The sequence below is a fragment of the Uloborus diversus genome, chromosome 1, assembly GCF_026930045.1.
Source record: "Uloborus diversus isolate 005 chromosome 1, Udiv.v.3.1, whole genome shotgun sequence".
Taxonomy (NCBI): domain Eukaryota; kingdom Metazoa; phylum Arthropoda; class Arachnida; order Araneae; family Uloboridae; genus Uloborus; species Uloborus diversus.
Window position 1 is genome coordinate 148,968,689 of NC_072731.1, and position 18,845 is coordinate 148,987,533.

The 18,845-nt window shown below is 32.9% G+C and overlaps 1 protein-coding gene across 1 annotated transcript in view; it reads left to right on the forward strand.

Moving 5' to 3' along the window:
• LOC129216237 (glutamate receptor ionotropic, kainate 2-like) overlaps nt 1–18,845 on the forward strand; it is a 71,836-nt gene that overhangs the window by 23,552 nt on the left and 29,439 nt on the right. Inside the window, exons 5-9 of the mRNA XM_054850439.1 lie at nt 1,462–1,515; nt 6,719–6,865; nt 12,608–12,775; nt 14,085–14,189; nt 15,852–15,968. Of these exons, the coding sequence (XP_054706414.1) occupies nt 1,462–1,515; nt 6,719–6,865; nt 12,608–12,775; nt 14,085–14,189; nt 15,852–15,968 (591 nt within the window). The remainder of the gene's footprint in view (nt 1–1,461; nt 1,516–6,718; nt 6,866–12,607; nt 12,776–14,084; nt 14,190–15,851; nt 15,969–18,845) is intronic.

Consider the following 18,845-nt stretch of genomic DNA (forward strand, 5'->3'; position numbering starts at 1 on the left):
ATAGTTTATCTGTTGAAAAATAAAAATCTTTGATTTGCGCTAAACTGGAAGTTTAAGTGTAACTGATCCGTTTCTATCAACATTTAATTATTTTGAAAAACGAAATGAAATCTTACGTAAAAATAGGGGAATGGAAGAAGGTTTAAAAATTATTTTGAAAAACGAAATGAAATCTTACGTAAAAATAGGGGAAGGGAGGAGGGTTGAAAATTCTCCCATACCCTTACATGGGGGTAGGGGGTCAAAAATTGCCTAAATCATCCTTACGTAATTAATGAATGACCCCTTATATCCTTCTTTTTCCCGTTTTAAGGGCTTTAAAGTACTTAATTTAATGAATTTTTTCCCCTATTTCTTTTTCTTTTTTGAGCGATCACGATTGCTAATTGTTTTCCTTTGACCGTCCTTGACGTTGTGGTTCCTTTTTCAACTTGGACCGAGGGCCACCGCCGCCCACCGTCCTCTGCAAGCGCGGCTCCTTTGGTCCTGAGCACTGTCCCCCTGAATCCGCTTCTCCTGGTCGGTGGCGTCCATGTCCTACACACAAGCACGCTCATACACATACACGCTTATACATACTCACACTCTCGCCTTTATACACATACAAACGCGCCAACGTATGCACGTTGGCATGCATACGTTGACACACAGGAAGACACACACACAAGCCTTTACATACACATACACAACTATACACACGTAACCGCCCAAGAGGAGGGGCCGGCTTGGGGGGACAGGAGCCGTTTCTATAAACAATAACTCCAATGAGTAGGGTCCTGTCGCAGCTCGTGATTACGAAAAACATCATTTTAATTCAAATTTTTGAGAATTAAAAATATTATTATTATTTTTATTTATTTATTTATTTATTTATTTTATTTATTTATTTTTTTTTTTTTTGATGCCATACGTTTAAGGTGTTATAAAAATTTGTTATAAAATTTAGATACAAACTCGTAAAATGTGATTTTTTTTAAACTGAATGTCTGTGATAGCAGTGGTATACCTAGCACGGGTGACACCCGGGGTGGTAATTTGTGGTGTCACCCCCCCCCCCCCTTACAGACGCGAAAGAAAAAAAAAATATGTGAACATAAAAACATGAAATTCATGCAATTTTAAGAAGCAATCACATTAGTGTTATAACGAGATTTTAAATGGGCTAATGAACAAAAAACAAATTAAAGTGGGGGGTCCGAGGATGTAGAGGGGGTTCGGTGGTTTTCAACCGGAAAATTTTCAAATTTGTAGTCTAATGCATTTTAGCTTCACATTTTTCAAAAACTTGCAATTCCACTTAGGGCGTTATCCCCAAGACACATCCGGGGTAGAAACCCCCTCCCCCCCGAGTGTCATAGTGACGCCACTGGTGATAGCATTTTGTTTTCTCTCAAAAAAAAAAATTTAACAGGTACTACATGTATGTAGTAATTAAATATTGTTCGAACATTTATTTCGCAGGCTCAACAGGTTGAAATGATGACAGTGAGAAACAAATACATCATCACATCTCTTGTAAGTAAATATAGCATATAGTACATATTTTATTGTCATTTAAAAGCTTTAATATTTTAGACAACGGACACTTTTTTTTTATATATTACTTGATTTTCACTGCTTACGCGATTATCAGCCCCTGTATTCTAATTCAGTTATAATTAACCTACCGACAATAGTCTAACTCAAGAAGAAAAAAAAAGCACTTTTGAAAACTGTGGCAAAAAATGGTTTATGTCACATCTTTTCAAGTTCCCCTTTCCTCTCCTCCTTCTTTTACTAAGGATATATAAACACAACTTGCCTCGTCCATGGAACGCGAGTAGCGCTGATTTAGGAGAATTTAATATTTAATATCTGGAGAAACCGCTACGGTCGGCCTGAGGGAAGCATCTGTTCTACACTTTATAACAAAAAAATCGATAAACCAAGAAGCAATCATCCGATTACTTTGAAATTTCGTATGCTTGAGTGTTTTGACCAGATATGCAAATGATTAAAACTTGGTGTCCAATGAATGAATAGTTTGATCTCCAGCTCATCGGAACTGCGCATCCAGCAGATGTATATAAGGAGCAAATCTTCAACGGTTGTTAAAAATTTCGGTTTAATTGCGATTCAGATTAACTTTTAACAACTTAAAAAATGCTTCGGCGCAGAGTTCGTCCACATTACGAGCTACTGTCAGAGTTTGAGCGAGGTCTTATCATTGGATTGAAAGAGACCGGTTGCAAAAATTGGAGAATCGCTCGTCATTTGAGTTTAGCGATGCGGCGCGGCGATTCGAAGGTGCTGGCAAAGATGGATGGAAAATGGCAGAGTTCAGCGTCAGGATGGTAGGGGTCGACCTAGGACCACAACAGATCGTGAGGACAGAGTGATTGTCCGATCAATTGTTACAGCAGCTTCTTCATCTCTATCAGCCATCAGACATTCAACCCAAACACCAGTATCTATCATGACCATTTACAGACGATTGAGACAGTAAAATCTACGCTCGCGCCGACCGTTACGCCACCTGCCACTGACGCTTGCACACTGTCGAGCCAGATTACAGTGGTGCATGGCTCGATCAAGTTGGAATGATGCCGACTGGGGACGTATAGTCTTTAGCGACGAATCCCGCTTCCAACTGTGCCTTGACGATCATCGAAGACGTGTTTGTAGACACGCAGGACAGAAGGATATCCTGCTTTCACTATTGCACTCCACAAGGGCCCTCAACAAGGCATTATGATTTGGAGTGCATTTCCTTTGATAGCCGGACCCCTTTGGTCGTAATTAGAGGTACAATTACTGCACAGCAGTAAGTTGACGACATCCTACAACCTGTTTTGCTACCGTTCCTTTTGCAGTACCCTCGGCTGATTTTTCAGCAGGACAATGCGAGATCACATACGGCACGTGCTGCTATGAACTGTCTGCAAGCTTGTCAAACACTTCTTTGGCCTTCCTGATCGCCAGATCTCTCAGCCATCGAGCATGTCTGGGATATGATGGGAAGGCGATTGCATCTGGAACGGAATGTTGATGACTTCGTTCGACAATTGGAGCGAATTTGGCAGGAAATGCCACAGGACACCATCCGGGAGCTTTATTAGTCTATGCCACGCCGTGCTTCAGCTTGTGCTTCCAGGGTAGAGGCGGGCTAACACCATATTTAATTTGTTACTGTAACTCTGACATAAATTATTTAATTATTCTGAGATTTTAATCATTTACTATTCTGTACGTTGTTTTCCTATCCAACAATTTTCGTGTCAATCGGACAACTCCTTCCTGGTGCGTCGATTTTTTTTTTTTTTTTTTGTTATAGAATGTATAATAACATTTCTTGCCTAGTTGTAGGCTGTGGTACAACCAAAATGTTTCCGGACTTCAATAGAATTGTTTTATGTTAACTACGGCCACGAAGGTAGTTATATTATGATCTAACTGATGCTTGAGTTGCTGATGTTAGTTTATAATGTTAAAAGCCTTGAGTATATCAATTAAAACTTTATTTGTACAAGTTTTTGTTTACGCTAGTGATCTAAACATGCTTTATTGCAAAATAATTGATTTGCATGCTTTGTTTTCATTGCAGTAAGAAGAAAATACCATTTATCTTACATTACATTACTAGAGAAAATTTCATCTGAAATTTCATGAATCAATGTCTTACATAATGCTATGATAGTTCGTTGGACATTTATAACATTTATATTCCCTTTAGCGATCAATTGCAATGACAAGTAGGTTCACGGAGATTAATAGCTTTCAAAAAGATTGTCTTTCTATTTCCAATCGATAATTACTTTATTCTCTTGTTAAAGTAACTGAAGTCTTCATAATTTATTAAGGGTCAAAAACATCAGAGAAACTTTTGACGTTTAAGTATTGGATATTACATGTGAAACGAGTGTATATGTAGTACATTTTCAGTGTCTTTTCTTATCTTGTTAGACATATCGACCTATTTATGAACAGTGGAAAATTGAGAAATTTTACTGTTATATTTAGGCTCTAATTTTCTTCTTTACAATTTCGAACTACTCAGAAAAAATATTATTTATGAATTCTTCACTTTAGAGAATGTTGAATGTTATAGAAAACACAAGTAAACATGTCAACAACACAGTATTAGCTGGTTTTTACGATTTTTTACATGACAAACTCTCAATATTTAAATGAAACAATCACAAAACTTGAATTTGGTTCATAAATACGATGTAATATCTGCCTCCTTTTCAATGGTTTTTGTTTTAAATATTGATCCAATTATGTATTACTTCTCGTTAGAAGATTTTAGTGTGAGTTATTTTGAGTTATTTTAACCTATATAAACTGCATAGTCGTTTGACGGATTAAGTTAAGCATTTTCTTGAATAATTTTTTTTTCTGCTGTGCTTCATATTGAATTTTCTAAAATTCAATTTAAAAAAACGGTGTAGTAACAACATGGATGAAAGATGACTTCCAAAAAAAAAACGCTCTCTCGATTTTTTAGAAATGAAGTATCATAATGTGAAAGCTAGGCAGATGAATAAGTATGATAGTGAAATAAAAGCGTGTCTTTGAAAGAAAGAAATTTCTGTTCCGAAAATAACTATCTTTTGAGGTTCTGTTTCCTGGCACTGTTTTATGGATCTTTTACAAAGTTTCTTGAAAAAAAGTAAAACCTAATAACATTGACAATAGCAGACAAAAATATGCTTGAATAGATGATGAAGGCAGAACTAATTAGAGAACATGCTAATTTATTTAAAAAGTGGTGGTTTTATTCCCATTAACATCAAAAATTATATTTCATGATTTCTTCTTTAAAGAGAAAAAGCAACCGTCATTGGGTATTTTGGAATCTATTTGAAATATGACTTGCAAAATTGGAATTGTCAACACTTTTTCGATAACTCCTTTCTCATTCGGTTCCATATAGTGTACGCGCTCGATCTTTTCCTTTTTGCACTATAGTTGAATCAAACCTAACCTATCAGCATTGGAAAGGCTACACAGATCCTAATCAAAGCATTACGATGCTGCCAGGTTAGGTTTGCCCCACAACTATAGTATTCTTCCTTCTTCTATGCCGATTGCGCTTGAAGTACCGTTTTGAGGTTCCCCCCCCCCCTATCAGATGTGTGGCATTATGACGAAAAAATATAGTTTTTAGGTTCATTCACAATCAGAAAATTTTTGCCTTAAGAATAAACAAATAAATTATTGTTTTAATTCCCAATTGTATTTACTCATATCATCATTTTCTTTTTCGTGATGTAAGAGTCAAGTGTATTACAGTCAGAACTAATAGAAAAAATAGTGCTTAATTATTTGTAATTAAATAGACTGCATGAATTTTTCAGAAACTTAAATTATGCAGAACATCCTAAAGCTATTGATCTCAGAAGATCTTTTCCACTTTAACATACGAGTTTTTCTTTAATATATGTTTTGAAATGGTAGCGTTGAAACGTGTTTTTTTTTTTTTTTTTTTCTGTCTCTCTCTCCGAAGATAGTCGTTGCGAAGTGCAATATAGAAGCGCCTGCAGCTGAAGATATCTGTTTTTCTTCAGCTCAAAATTGTTGGCTGCGAACAATCTTTTTCGACAGCTCATTTCCAGTAAAAATAATCGTCCTCTAAAAGCATTTCGATGAAAATTGAAACAAAAATTTTTAAAAAATGTAAAAAAAAATTTATAATTGAAAACAAAAGGGAAAAAACAAACACATCCCAGAATAGGGTATTGAGATGACGAATAACTGTCTTTTTTTTCGTGAGTTGACTCCAAATATAAATAAATTTCAACAGAAGTACTTATTCTTTCGAAAGTCATTATTTGAAGTTCGCCATTTTTTTTTTGAATAATTTTCATTGTCCTTCAAGATACTCAAAATATTATTCAATGTACATTACATCACATGCGGACAAACTCATCACAAGACAGGATTTTACGGATCTCCCAGCCAGGACCTATGGTTTTAAACTGTATTTTCAATCCTTTCATATGTGTAAGGAATAATTTGACCCATTTCCCTCCGAAGAGTGTTCTGGTACTGATTAACGTGTCTAATGTAAGGAAATAATTTTACATGCTGCAAAAATAATTATAGAAATATTATGTTTAGTAATTAAGAATAAATCGAAATGCCGACTATATTCACTTGTTGTAAAGATTCTGTTCCATCATTGGAATATTTTGCAGTTTCAAACAAATTATATATACTTTTAAAGAAACATAATTTGCGGTGGCACTTGCAGAAAAACTTGAAGTTTGATATAGGTACGAAATTTCATCGATAAAAATGATGTAGTTTAGCAAACTCATCGGTCCGATTATGTTTTCTTTTCTTTCAAGTTAGAAAATGCTCTGAAAGTTAACCTTTTTTTTTTTTTTTTTTTTGTAAAAAAAAAAAAAAAAAATAGTCTGCAATTTTAGTACAAGAAACCTCAACGATAAAATAATTTGACATAAAAGTCCCTTTTGTTTGCCTTTCTGTAATTTCGAAACATGGTAATGCTTATTATTGTTTTTTTTAAACTGAAAACTACATTATAAAAATCAATCGCAGAAACGAGAAAAAGAAGATAAAGCTAGCGCTAATGTGCTCTCTCCAAATTAAATTTTCATTTATAAATTTAGATGGTTTTTATTTTCGTGTGTGGCTTTATTCCGTCCATATTTTTTTCTTCTTCTTTTTTTTTTTTTTGCATCAATTTTTCATTCTTTACCTTTCCTTACAGGATCTACATACGGCATATTTAGAAGACTTTCAGTTCAGTAGAGCCAACGTGACTGGATTTGGTTTACTGAGAACAGAAAGTGAAGAATACCGAACTCTGCTACAAGAAGTTCAAGCCGAGACTCTAGGAGCCGTAACAGCTATCTCGGTAAATATTTAATGAAACTCCTTAAATTCTTAGATTATGAAGATGTACATTATGAGATCATATAAAACGTATAAAAATTTAAATGGGCTGTTTCCTTTTCGGACTTAAATCGGTTCAAATAAATAAATCTTATTTAGCATATACGCAGGGCCCTCCGAAGAGCTGACGGCGCCCGGGGCGAAAGTTTCTAGGCGCTATTCCCTCCCCCCTCACATACACAGAAAAATCAAGATAGTTACATCGTACGCGTAAACGCGTCATACTTGCATTTTTTAAATCTTAATGAACAAAACATTCAGAAGGCTATGGATAATACAAATTAAAACATTGTTTTTAATATTTATGGTGAATTCCATTTGTGACGGAAGGACATTTTTACAAAAAAAATCGATGCATTTCTGTCTGTGAGCATATCAAAACACATATTTTTCCAAAACCTGATGCATAGCCTTTTATATACATCATAGTAAGTTGCTAAAATAGCCAAAACCAAGAATTTTTTGTTAGTAACTTTTTTTTAATCAAATTTAAAAGTCGGTAACGGAAGGACATTTTTGCGACATGAGTTTCACGCTATCATGTTCTCCTTAAAAGTTCACCCAAACTATAAAAGGGAAAATTCTATTAAAAAATATAGCACATACGGGAGTTTTCAATCATTATAATTTCACCTTTAGTTTTAAAAAATACTTTTTTTAAGCATATGAATTATGTATTTGTTAAGGAAAGGACAGCAACGGAATTACAAGACGTCCAAAACAATTAAACTTGGTACATTTCAACATACAAACATTTACTCAGCTAATACAGCAGTCTGAAACAATGATATATAATGCCTGAGCCAACTGCTACAATTCTGAACTCTTTCTGCTTGAATTAGCTTGTCATATCACAAACATGTCATACCAAAATGATTTTCACATGCTTTGAACTTTTTAAGTGTAGTTTTCAAGATTTCCATCAAATACAATAGAAGAAATAAAATGACGAAACAGTTTTTAAAAAAATAAATAGAAGTTTACTTTTTAAATAAAAGCACACATAACTTTTGTACAAATATTACTACTAACTTTAATATTACTTTAAATGTAACTACTAACTTTTAATAATAATTTGTTTTGTACTAGCATTCTAAAATTTTACACTGTACCAGCTTATAGTTAAATGTCCTTCCGTTTCCGTATTTTTTGTCCTTCCGTTACCATTAAAAACCATATAAATTAAATTTATATTAAAATTCTAACTATGCCAACTTCACAAGAGACATAATTCTGCTTTGCATAAAAAAAAACTTGTACGTAAAAAAAATTTCTACACGCAATAGGTTCTTGGTGAACTAACTAAGATGTAGTATTTTGGTAACGGTAGGACATCAAATTGTCACCTTAGTAATGGACCTATTTAATGGTTGAAAAAAAATTCAAATTAGTTACCAAAAAGTTTAACTAGACATTCAAAAGATAAAAGTTAACTTAAATATTATATGCTGATAACAAGTTTATTGAAGTTACAGTATGTAAAAAAGAAGAGATTTTTCGCTCTGTAAAAGCACAAAGTGAAAACTTAATTTTGCACTTGATTTTCTAAAAGTCATAAAACTGTTTGGGAAAAAAAAGTTAAAATTCATTAAACTCTTTTATTTCTGAAAAGATTCGTATATGGCAAGTTAATGAATAATAATTTTTAAAATTCAAGTGTTATGTCCCCATTTTCCTGGAAATATACATTAATAGTCCAAAAATCACTGTAAAAACGATTCAGAAACGTTGCTGGAAAATAATAGGCAGCTTATGTGCCCAATTTTTTTCAGTAACATATCTTACAAAAGCCTGAAACGTTTTCCGCTAAAACTCGTAAAATTCCTGAAATTATCCGAGAAACTTCTTGAAATGTTCAGAAATCTTTCTGTTTAAAGCCAGTCGTGTCTCTGGAACTTTCGAGTGAACTTAGTTAAGCACAATATAAAAGCTTAACACTTTCCTGCGTTTCCAGAATAGAACCATAAAAGCAGTATTGTAAACATCGCCGAAGCTAATACAGAACTGCAAGCAAGTATCGAGCATTGTACTCGGCTGCAGTTCTTGCAAAGCCGCGTAGTTCATAGACTGATTTGCGCTCTTGCTACACCTTATCTGTCTGGACCGGCTGTAATTGCACTAAAGTCAATACACATTATAAATACGCTTAGTTAATCTTTAAACTGGGAGCTAAAAATATTTTTTTACAGCTGTGAGAAGTCTAAATTCGTGCGATTTGTAGCAATTCAGGAAACTTTTTGACAATGACACTTGAATTTTCCAGAAAGTGGATAAAATCACTGAAACCCCGGAACGTTACACGGAAATACTCAGTAACGTTTCGGAATTTTTTTTACAGTGACTTTTCGAAAAATGAGAATGTTAAAAATCCAAATATTTATCTTGTAAAATGTGTTAGCCACAACATGAAAAACAAACAATTAAAACTGAAGTAATTACTCATATTGATCAAACTAAGAATATGAATAAATATTTTTTTGATTATAAATAGAAAATGTTTTTATCGATGTAAATTATACCAAAATTAAACTTCAATTTGGACATATCCAATGATTCTTTTAAAGATTTTTTTTTTTTGAAAGAAGAAAGTCTTTGGTTTTACTTGTACCATCTTAATACCAGCTTTCATATATGTTAAAAATAAAGACGTCATTTTTTTTTTTTTTTTTTTTTTTTGCATCAAAATTTTTTAGGTTTCATGGGAAAACCACTCAAATACTCAACAACATCGAAAATTGCTTAGAAATGCGTTTTTGGAGTTTTAATTTCTAGAAATTACTGGCCCTAATATTAAAAAATATGATCTTACAATTGTATTTTTAAAACTTTAGTTTCAGAAATCAATCGGGCAAGGGTCCCCCTACCACCTTTCTTTAATATCACAAGCTATGGGTTTTTTGAACGACACTTACAAAACATTTAAGTGGAATAGCCCCTGAATATGAAACATTGCTTAAGTTTTTTGGGCCATAATTTTGTAACACTTTCCAGTGAAGGGCTGCAGATCTCCTTCCCTAAAATCTCCAACGCTAATCTAAAATTGCATTTTTAAACTTCAATTTCGAAAACATGCAGAAGGAGGAAGAATTGATTTCAATCTTTTTTTTTTCTTTTTTAAACGATCAGAGTTTCTGAGCTCCATCCTTTACCCTAATGTTAATAAACATGGCCTATAATCGAGTTTTTTAAGGCTTCAATTTCTAAAAATTTCTACTGAGACCCCTATACCTTTTTTTGCCGTAGCATCTGCAAAGAAAGTCTAAAATTGCGTTTTTAAAACTAAAAGTAATTAAAATTTTGACCGGACCCTCCTTTCCTATCAGATCAAAAAATTTCTTTTTTTTCTTTTCAATGCGCCCCCTGAAACTTTTTTTCTGGTTACGTCACTGTTCATAGGGGAAGAATTCCAAGAAATTTGGTGGGAACTAAGCAAAGGAGTAGTGCCTTTTGTTTGGTTCTAAACAGTAATATTCTCAGAATTTGTATCCGCTTCAATGATACTAAAGAAACGAATGTTTTGGCGACTGGGAGACATTAATACTTTCGTGCACTAGGAAAAAGTTGAGAATCGTTGCAATGTTCCTCTATTTTGTGTGTCTATGACTGTGCATCTATCTACGCATTTTCCTGCGTATTATCCGAGGGCGGCCTATAATCCGCAGATCCTGAAATCGGTCTGAAGAAGAAAAAAAAAGCTTCAGGGGCGGCGGATAATGCGATGTAAAAAAAAAAAGTTTGGATTTAACATACTAATTGAGCAAATAAACTAAAAACGTGAAAAAGAAGTGCACTTTTTGTAACTTGATGGTTTTGAGTGCATTACTAAAGCTTATAGAAGTGCTCCAACATCGCATTCAGGCTACTTCAACGAGCTTTAGAATATGTAATACACTTTCTCTATTTTTTCTAAAGCTTAATTTACTAGATTTTAAATTTTAGTGATGATTTTCGAAAGCTTACAAGTTTTACGAAATTTCTAAATTGCTGAACGTATGAAAACTGAAACCTCGAATGAAAATACCAATTCATTCTCAGAAAAATATACCCTATTTTTATTGTGTTCTTAAATGGTAAATCCATCGTTTTTCATATGAGACCAACAGATTTTCTTGCCCTTCTTGCCGATATATAAAGAAGAAGAATCTAACTTCAGATGATGCTTGTGAAAATAGTCGTTTTATGAGCGGCAAAAGCTGGAAAACGCTTGAATGGAAAAGAATTTGCGGGATTGGGAATCCCGCGGGATTAAGGGGAACTCCCGTGGGAGTGATCCCGCTTAATATCCTGCGGGATTCGGGATTTCGGGATTGAAAACTCTAGTTGTAGCTTACCTTGGGTGGTAGGGCAGGAAAAGATGTCAGTTGTCTCTGAGCCTTGTTATGCTCTTCGCAATGATGCTATTGGTACTTAGTTCGCAGACTTGATGTTTAGTCTTGATTGTTCGGTCATTCAGCTTAAATTTTGCTACTGAGATAATGTCATTTAGGTTGACATTACATCTCTGAGGGTTCTCGTCTTCTCTGCCAAGGTATCGGCTACCACATTTCCTTCAATGACAACTTGAGTCAATATTCCATTAAAGTAAATACTTTCATAAAATGACCGACAAGTGAATCTCAACCTGATGGAAACGCGATAGTTGGAATTGAAATTCATGTTATCAAGTCAATGTTTTTCACAGCAAATGCTTAATACACGGTTTATTATTTTTATGTGTTGCCGAAGATAAAGATAAACAACAGGGCCGTAAGGGGCCATTCATTAATTACGTAAGGGTCCAAAGGGGGGGGGGGGTGAAAAATCTCTACATACGCTTACTTTCGGGGGGGGGGGGGGGTTCAACCCAATTTTACGTAATATTTTTCAAATCGTTATTTTTTTTATTAGAAATCGCGCGGTCAACTGGTTTGGCGAGGATCATATTTTATTTCCATCTGGAAGGTAAAAGACGTATTAGGATGAGCTCTTTTTCACTTGTTTTACAAAAAATGAACAGTATAAAATTTTATAAACGAATCGAACAATGTATGGTATGTTTTATTTTTAATTAGTATCGCATCATGTAATATGTTTCAGAAACAAAAACGTTCGATTTACGTTTTAATGGGAGTTTTAGTGTAACTGATTCTTTTCTAACAACATTTTTTATTTTTTTGAAAACCGAAATGGAATCTCACGTAAGAATTGGGGGGAGGTGTTGAAAAATCTTACGTTCCCTTACATGAGGGTATGGGGGTCAAAAACTGCCAAAATCATCCTTACGTAATTAATGAATGGTTCCCTAAGAATAATGTGAGATAATATGTTGATTTGAACGCGCGTCTTTTATCATCTTCAATTAAATTGGATGATTGTAGTGCTCTTGTGACCTTAAATATTTTAAAATATTACGACTGTTAAAGGTTTTTTTTACCCCCAATTAAACCGCATAATGTTTTTATTAGTTTTGTCTCTCTTTAAACATTCCGTCAAATACTCATATTTTAAATGTGGAGTGTCTTATAAAATCACTCGATTCATCCTCGCATTTTAAGGCGTACCCACTGTTCTCTAGACGATTAAATTTATAACAAAAGTTTTATATCATTTGAAAATCGATTTATTAAGATGAGACTCAAAACTTTTGAAATTAATCAATAAAAATTCTATGTAAAAAGAAAATAAAAAGCTTCGTAACTATTTAATTCTTGTACTTTTTCGATAGACGTCGGCAGCTCTTTTGCATGATGCTGTTTTGTTATTTTCAAGAGCATTGCAAGATTTGGATAATGGTAAAGATGTTGGGAAATTTCCTCCCCTGTCTTGTGATGAAGCAATTCCCACCGCAACTAAAGGAACAGACGGCACCAGTCTCGTCAACTATATGAAGTCGGTAAGATTTAATTACATGGTATCTAAATGTTGTACTTTTTTTGCTGTAAGACAAATAAGATGAAGTACTACTGATATCATAATAGTACAAATAGTACATATCATAGTACAATCATAATAGTACATATAGATGAAACTATTATGATTGTACTATGTATTGTGTGATACATAACATAGATATCATAATAGTACATATCATAGTACAAAAACATTATCAGTATATTTCGAAAAAAATGTTTTTCAAAACTTAAAAACTATTCCAGGAGCAGAAAAGCTAAAGTATGATTTATTTTGTTGCATATGCTATTGTATAGGCTATATTGTATATGCTATGTTGCGTATGCCAATGTAAAACTATGGAATCTTGTTTTTCAACCGAATTTTTTTTATAGTTTTTATTTCTCTCTCCTTCTCCCTCTCTCTCTGTCTCCCTGTCATTTTCAGAGAGTCCAAAAATGACTGAAAACTGCGATTAAAAAATATTTTTTTCTTTTAAATACATTTTAGAAGATATTGCCAGCAATAGAATTAACTAAATATACAATTTGGGAATACTTTTAAAAAGTAAGGGCAAATGATATAAAATGAGTACCCTTTGAGCTGTTTTTGAGTGGAAGATTCCACTCTGTTTCATTACAATGTAACATTTATCCCATTTAATGAATGGAGCGATAAGGTTACTTCAACAACTTCCCATAGAATTGCAGTACTAGCACATATAACATGCAAACTTTCTATATGTTCGTAAAAATAGTTATTCAGCAGGAACACCTTCAGAAATAATAATCGTAAAGTTTATCAATTTCGTTTTATTGTGTTTTGAACTCAAAATAACAATATTATTATTATTATTATTATTATTATTAAATAAATCTCCAGTCAAAAAAAAGTCCCCAAAATGAGACTGTGCTTTCATTAACTTCAGAGATTAATCGGACCCTATCCTAAGTAGAATTTCACTGAAAAGTTTTCGAAATCATTTTGTATAGCCTACCAGAGCTACTAGTACCATCCCTTGACACAAAACAGGTAGAGTTTCTTCTACCATTTGTTCTAGTTTTATCCAAATTTATAAAATGAGCATTTATTCCCCCTTTATTTCTAGGTGTTTCATTTAATGATATTCTTATGAGCAAGTATGTAGTACTTTCCTATTTCATTCTCTGAAAGTTATATCTATATAAAAAAAAATTAAAAAAAAATTGGTTTATTTTTTGAGTAGACAACAATTTATAAGAAATGCACCAATAAAAACAAACAATTCTGATATGTTGTTTGTTTAATTAAGTTTTGCCTTTATTTATTTCAAGAATAAAATTCAAGGACTAACTGGTTTGGTACACTTTGATGGTCAAGGCTTCCGATCTTCATTCTCTCTTGATTTGCTCCAGCTGACAAAGGATGGGCTCAAAAAAGTAGGAAACTTGGCTTTTATCTTCTCTTTAGTTAATTGCAGCTTAACTGATGCATACCGTGATCAATAATTCCAATCGTTTCATTTATATTTCATTTCTGGGGAGCAAAAATGTCCTCGCCTTGAATTTGCGACTCCAATAACTCGTACTGAGTTGCCAAAGAAAATACTATTGTGCTTCTACAGATAAAGTATATAGATGAGCAAATTACCTTGTATATTTCAATACAATGCATGTTTTAAATGATTATTTTTGTTCTGCTGTGAAGAAACAATAGATTTTAGAACAAGATTGCTTAAAGTAACACACTGTACGTTTGTTAATAGTTAGTTACTTAATGAAAAACAAATTTCCACAATGTAAATAAAAGTACAAATGAAAACGATTAAAACAAACACTAATTATTTAACAGCCATTTCGAGGATTATAAAGCGAATACCTTCATCAAGGGGAAACCGAAGTGTTAAAATAACTCAATACTTGTGGGAGAACAGAAAAGGACGGACAGTTGGACGAGACAATATCGAACAGGCAGCTGGAAATTCGAAGAGTTACGTTATTTTAAAATAGGCAAGAAAAGCAGCAGAACAGAAACACCCCTCTAATAACGACAAAGAAGGGAAAACACTAAAAGAAAGATTTGTAAACATTAGAAAACGGAGTTGTTGAATAAGTTATTAAAAAAGACAGTGGATTTTTTCCAAACGAGATTAGATTTCCAAAACTCCAGATCGTAAACAGTGGAACATTTTTAATGATTTCATAACTTGCTAACGAACAAAACTTAAAACGTAGTTATAAAGCCAGCAATGCCTGCACGGTACAAAAGCGTCCTATTTCATGATTTTTTACGCAATTTCGCGTTCTTTCAACGGGAATTTTAGTGCACGTTTCAGTTGTCCAGACAACCAACATTCACAAGAATTACGAGCTTTAAAACGTTTGTTTTGGTAGCAAATGCCCTTTTTCATCATTTAATTTGCACTTTTATTTGCGCTGCAACAATTTACTTCTCATGGTTTAATTTGTCAAACATAAGACAGCCAACATTTACAAGAATTACGAGCCTCAGAATGGTTGTTTGAGTATCTTGTCTCCCTTTTTAATCATTTCATTTGTACTTTTGTTTACATTGCAACAGTTTACGTATTCACATCTCATATTTTAATACAGAACTTTCCTCGATTACCTATACAAAAAAAAAAAAAAAAAAAAAACTCTTAATTCAATTTTTACTGAAACTAGTAAAGGACAATAAAATACTTGAACTTGTGATGGTAATGTAATAATGTATCCTATTATTTCATATTAGTTAATATTTTAATGTTTAAATAGCAACTGTAGCCAAATTTTATTGAATTATTATCATTAACTTCCTTCTTAAATCTACTGGTGGATAAAAATGCTATGACTGACAAATGAAATACTACTACTCGTACTTTTGAGTTTCCTTTGATCTAAGCAGGAGTGAGAATGAAAGGACTAATTGTTTTGCACTTTCAAAGTAATTAGCGGATTCAACACACATATTAACTACTATTATGCATCACATTAAATACTCTAGTTTTGTTTCTCGTTAATGTTGTACTAGTAATGCCTTGTGCTTTTCTGAAAGTCACACGATTGATGACTCGATTTTTATTTCAATTTTTGAATTGCTAGATTGGTACAGTATTTCCTGGCAGAGACATTAATATCACAGAAGAACTGGGAAGTATGAACGATGATGGCACTGGATATCTGTTTGAACATAAGAAGTTTATTATCACTACCATACTTGTAAGCCCATTTTCATACATTTATTTTCCGTTTCATCAGTCATTCATTTCAGTTCCTGAAGCGTAATAAATCACTTCTATAGGAACACTACTTCTTCGCACCATCATGATTACAATCTGAACTGAAGATATTTCGGAACTAAAATGAAAAATTACGTTACCAATAATTGCTGCGTGGACAAAAACGGACTATCGCAATGACAATGCAATTACGCAATGACAACAATTCGAAACGTTTCATTTATGTTTCATTTCTGGAAAGCAAAAATATCCTCGCCTTGAATTTGCGACTCCAATAACTCGTGCTGAATTGCCATAGAAAATAATTGTTGTGCTTCTTCAGATAAAGTGTATGAATGAGCAAATTACATTGTATCTTTCAATACATGCATGTTTTAAATGATTATTTAAATTATTTTCCGGCGTAAACCTCGGAACGTTTGAATAATACATGAACAATGTTCGTAAAAAACTCATGAAAAATGTGCTTTCTTCTGCAATTAGAGCATGAATTTAAACAGTTTATCGGGCAAAGCAGAGCATTCAAGTTTTTTATACTTCAGTCGACCTCCGATGGTCAGAAAAGCACTTCTGTCTTAGGTTCGATCTAAGATCAAACCTATCATTGTAATAATGTACAGGGGTGCCCACAGGGGGGGGGGGGGGGATTATTCCGCAAGTTGTGCCATCATTTTTTTTTCGGGGGGAGATATTTTAATTTTTTAGAAATTTATTTATTGATTTATTTTTAATTTAAATTATTTATTTTAGTTTAGTTTATTCTGTTTATATTTTATTTCATTTATTTATCCAGTCTGTGTGTGTGTGTGTGTTATTAAAAGTCATAAATTTTCTAACAAAATAATAATAATAGTAAATAATAATTAAAAATAAATTATTAAACAAAAAATATTTTTTAAAAATAAATAAATTAGAACAATGAGTTAAAAATAAAAAAATAAAAAAAGGGAAAGAGGGTTAAGACAATTTTTTTTGGGTGAAGGGGCGAATTTTGGGTTATTGAACTTGGGGGGGGGGGCACCCCTGGTAATGTAGCAACAATGCCTCCTGTGAACATGTTGATTACACTGTCTGCGATGAAATTGCCTCCTCCAAAGTTTGAAGGATTTTGAGATATTATTGGCATGCTAAAATCAAATTTAGAGACAGGAAGTTCCTGTTACGTACTTTTTATTAGATGCAATTACATTTTACATATAGCTCAATTTTCATATGCTTAAAAAAGTAATTGTAGGAGTTTAATACTTCAAGTGCAGTTTTTGAAGTCAGAGTTTGAATATCAGCAACATTTAGAATCCTTTTAATATGTTTATAGTTAACACCGAGGGCACCAGATGTTTCTCACCTGATACTTTCCAATAGCAGGGGTGAATTATTTAGGGGGGTGCTTCCTTGCTCTAAGGGGATGAGCACCCCTGCCAATAGTGAGTTAAACAAGACAAAATAAAGCAGAAACTATCTAATAGCATGTATTAAAAACCATACACTTTATTTTAGCATGTTGCGTACATTCAATACTTGTTTTTCTTTAAGGGGTCCGGGACACAAAAATTGTCAAATTTTGCATTTTTTTTTTCTTTTTTAATCATTTAAAAACTTTCTTTGTTTTTTTTTTCTGCTTAAAATGACGGTTGAACCTTGTTTCTATCTTAATTAGAACGAAAGATATAATTGTGTTTGTTGCATGCATTTAACTAATATTATTCTTAATTTTTAAACTTTGAACGCGTTTTCCTCCATGATGCAATTTTTCCCGATTTTTTGCATTCAAACTCTCATAAGTCAAGAGCAGATAAAGATAAAGTGATGAAATTTGGAGCATATCTTTTTCAAACACTTTAATTTTCATTCAGCAAATTTGAAAAAAAAAATAATAAATAAAATAAACGTTTTCTGCAAAAAAAAAAATGATTTTTTTTTTTGAAATTTTTCTTTAAATATTGGTTATTTTTTATGGAATTAATATTTTTAAAATCGCCGAATAAGAATAAAAGCTGAGATATTTGTGCATATTTTTTTGAAAAAAAAATGAAAATTGACCCTAGAATATTTTGAGTTTTTGTGATTTAAAGAACCCCATTTTTTTTAAACAAATTAAATTTAAATATATTTTCTTTTAATATTTTTGTCATGATTTTGCTTATTAATTAGATGACGAATCAGTGCAAAAAGTTTCAAAACTCTAAACTGTTTAATAAAATTTTTTTCAAAATGTGTGCCGGACCCCCTAAAAATTAAAAAGAATTATGAAAATGCTTGTCACGAATTCGCGTTATTATGCAAGTATGAAGCAGTTTTAAAAGAAAGCCTTACGTAAAAGAAGTACAGTCGACTCCTGCTACAACGCGATTCAACTTACGCGAAATGGCTATAACGCGAATTTTCCACGAGTAACGAATTTTAGAGCTGACGCGAGCGAATTCCTCGTCCACAACACGAATTTCTTTAGAAGGAAGTATCGGCTTCGTTATTGACAACTAAATATATATTTTGTGAATGTTATTACATCTCATTGGCATCACACTGACCATCGAAAGTTCCTACATCAGACTAGTCTAGGCATCACGTTGTTAGTGCATAAAAAAACCGCTCAGCATCTTTCTTTTTTTTTCATTCTAAACATTAAAGTTGATGAAATATAATGGCACCTTAGTGATCTGTTTCATCTAAAGTTTATGAAGATGGGGAAAAAATAAAGTTTCTGACAATAAAAAGATTAAGATTCTCGATATGCTTGGACAACTACCAAACGTTGACGGTAGCAACGCAATAAAAATACAGTAAAACCTGTAAAGTTGACCACCCTTGTAAGTTGATCACCTGTCTATCATGGCCACCAATTTGCACCAAATTTGGT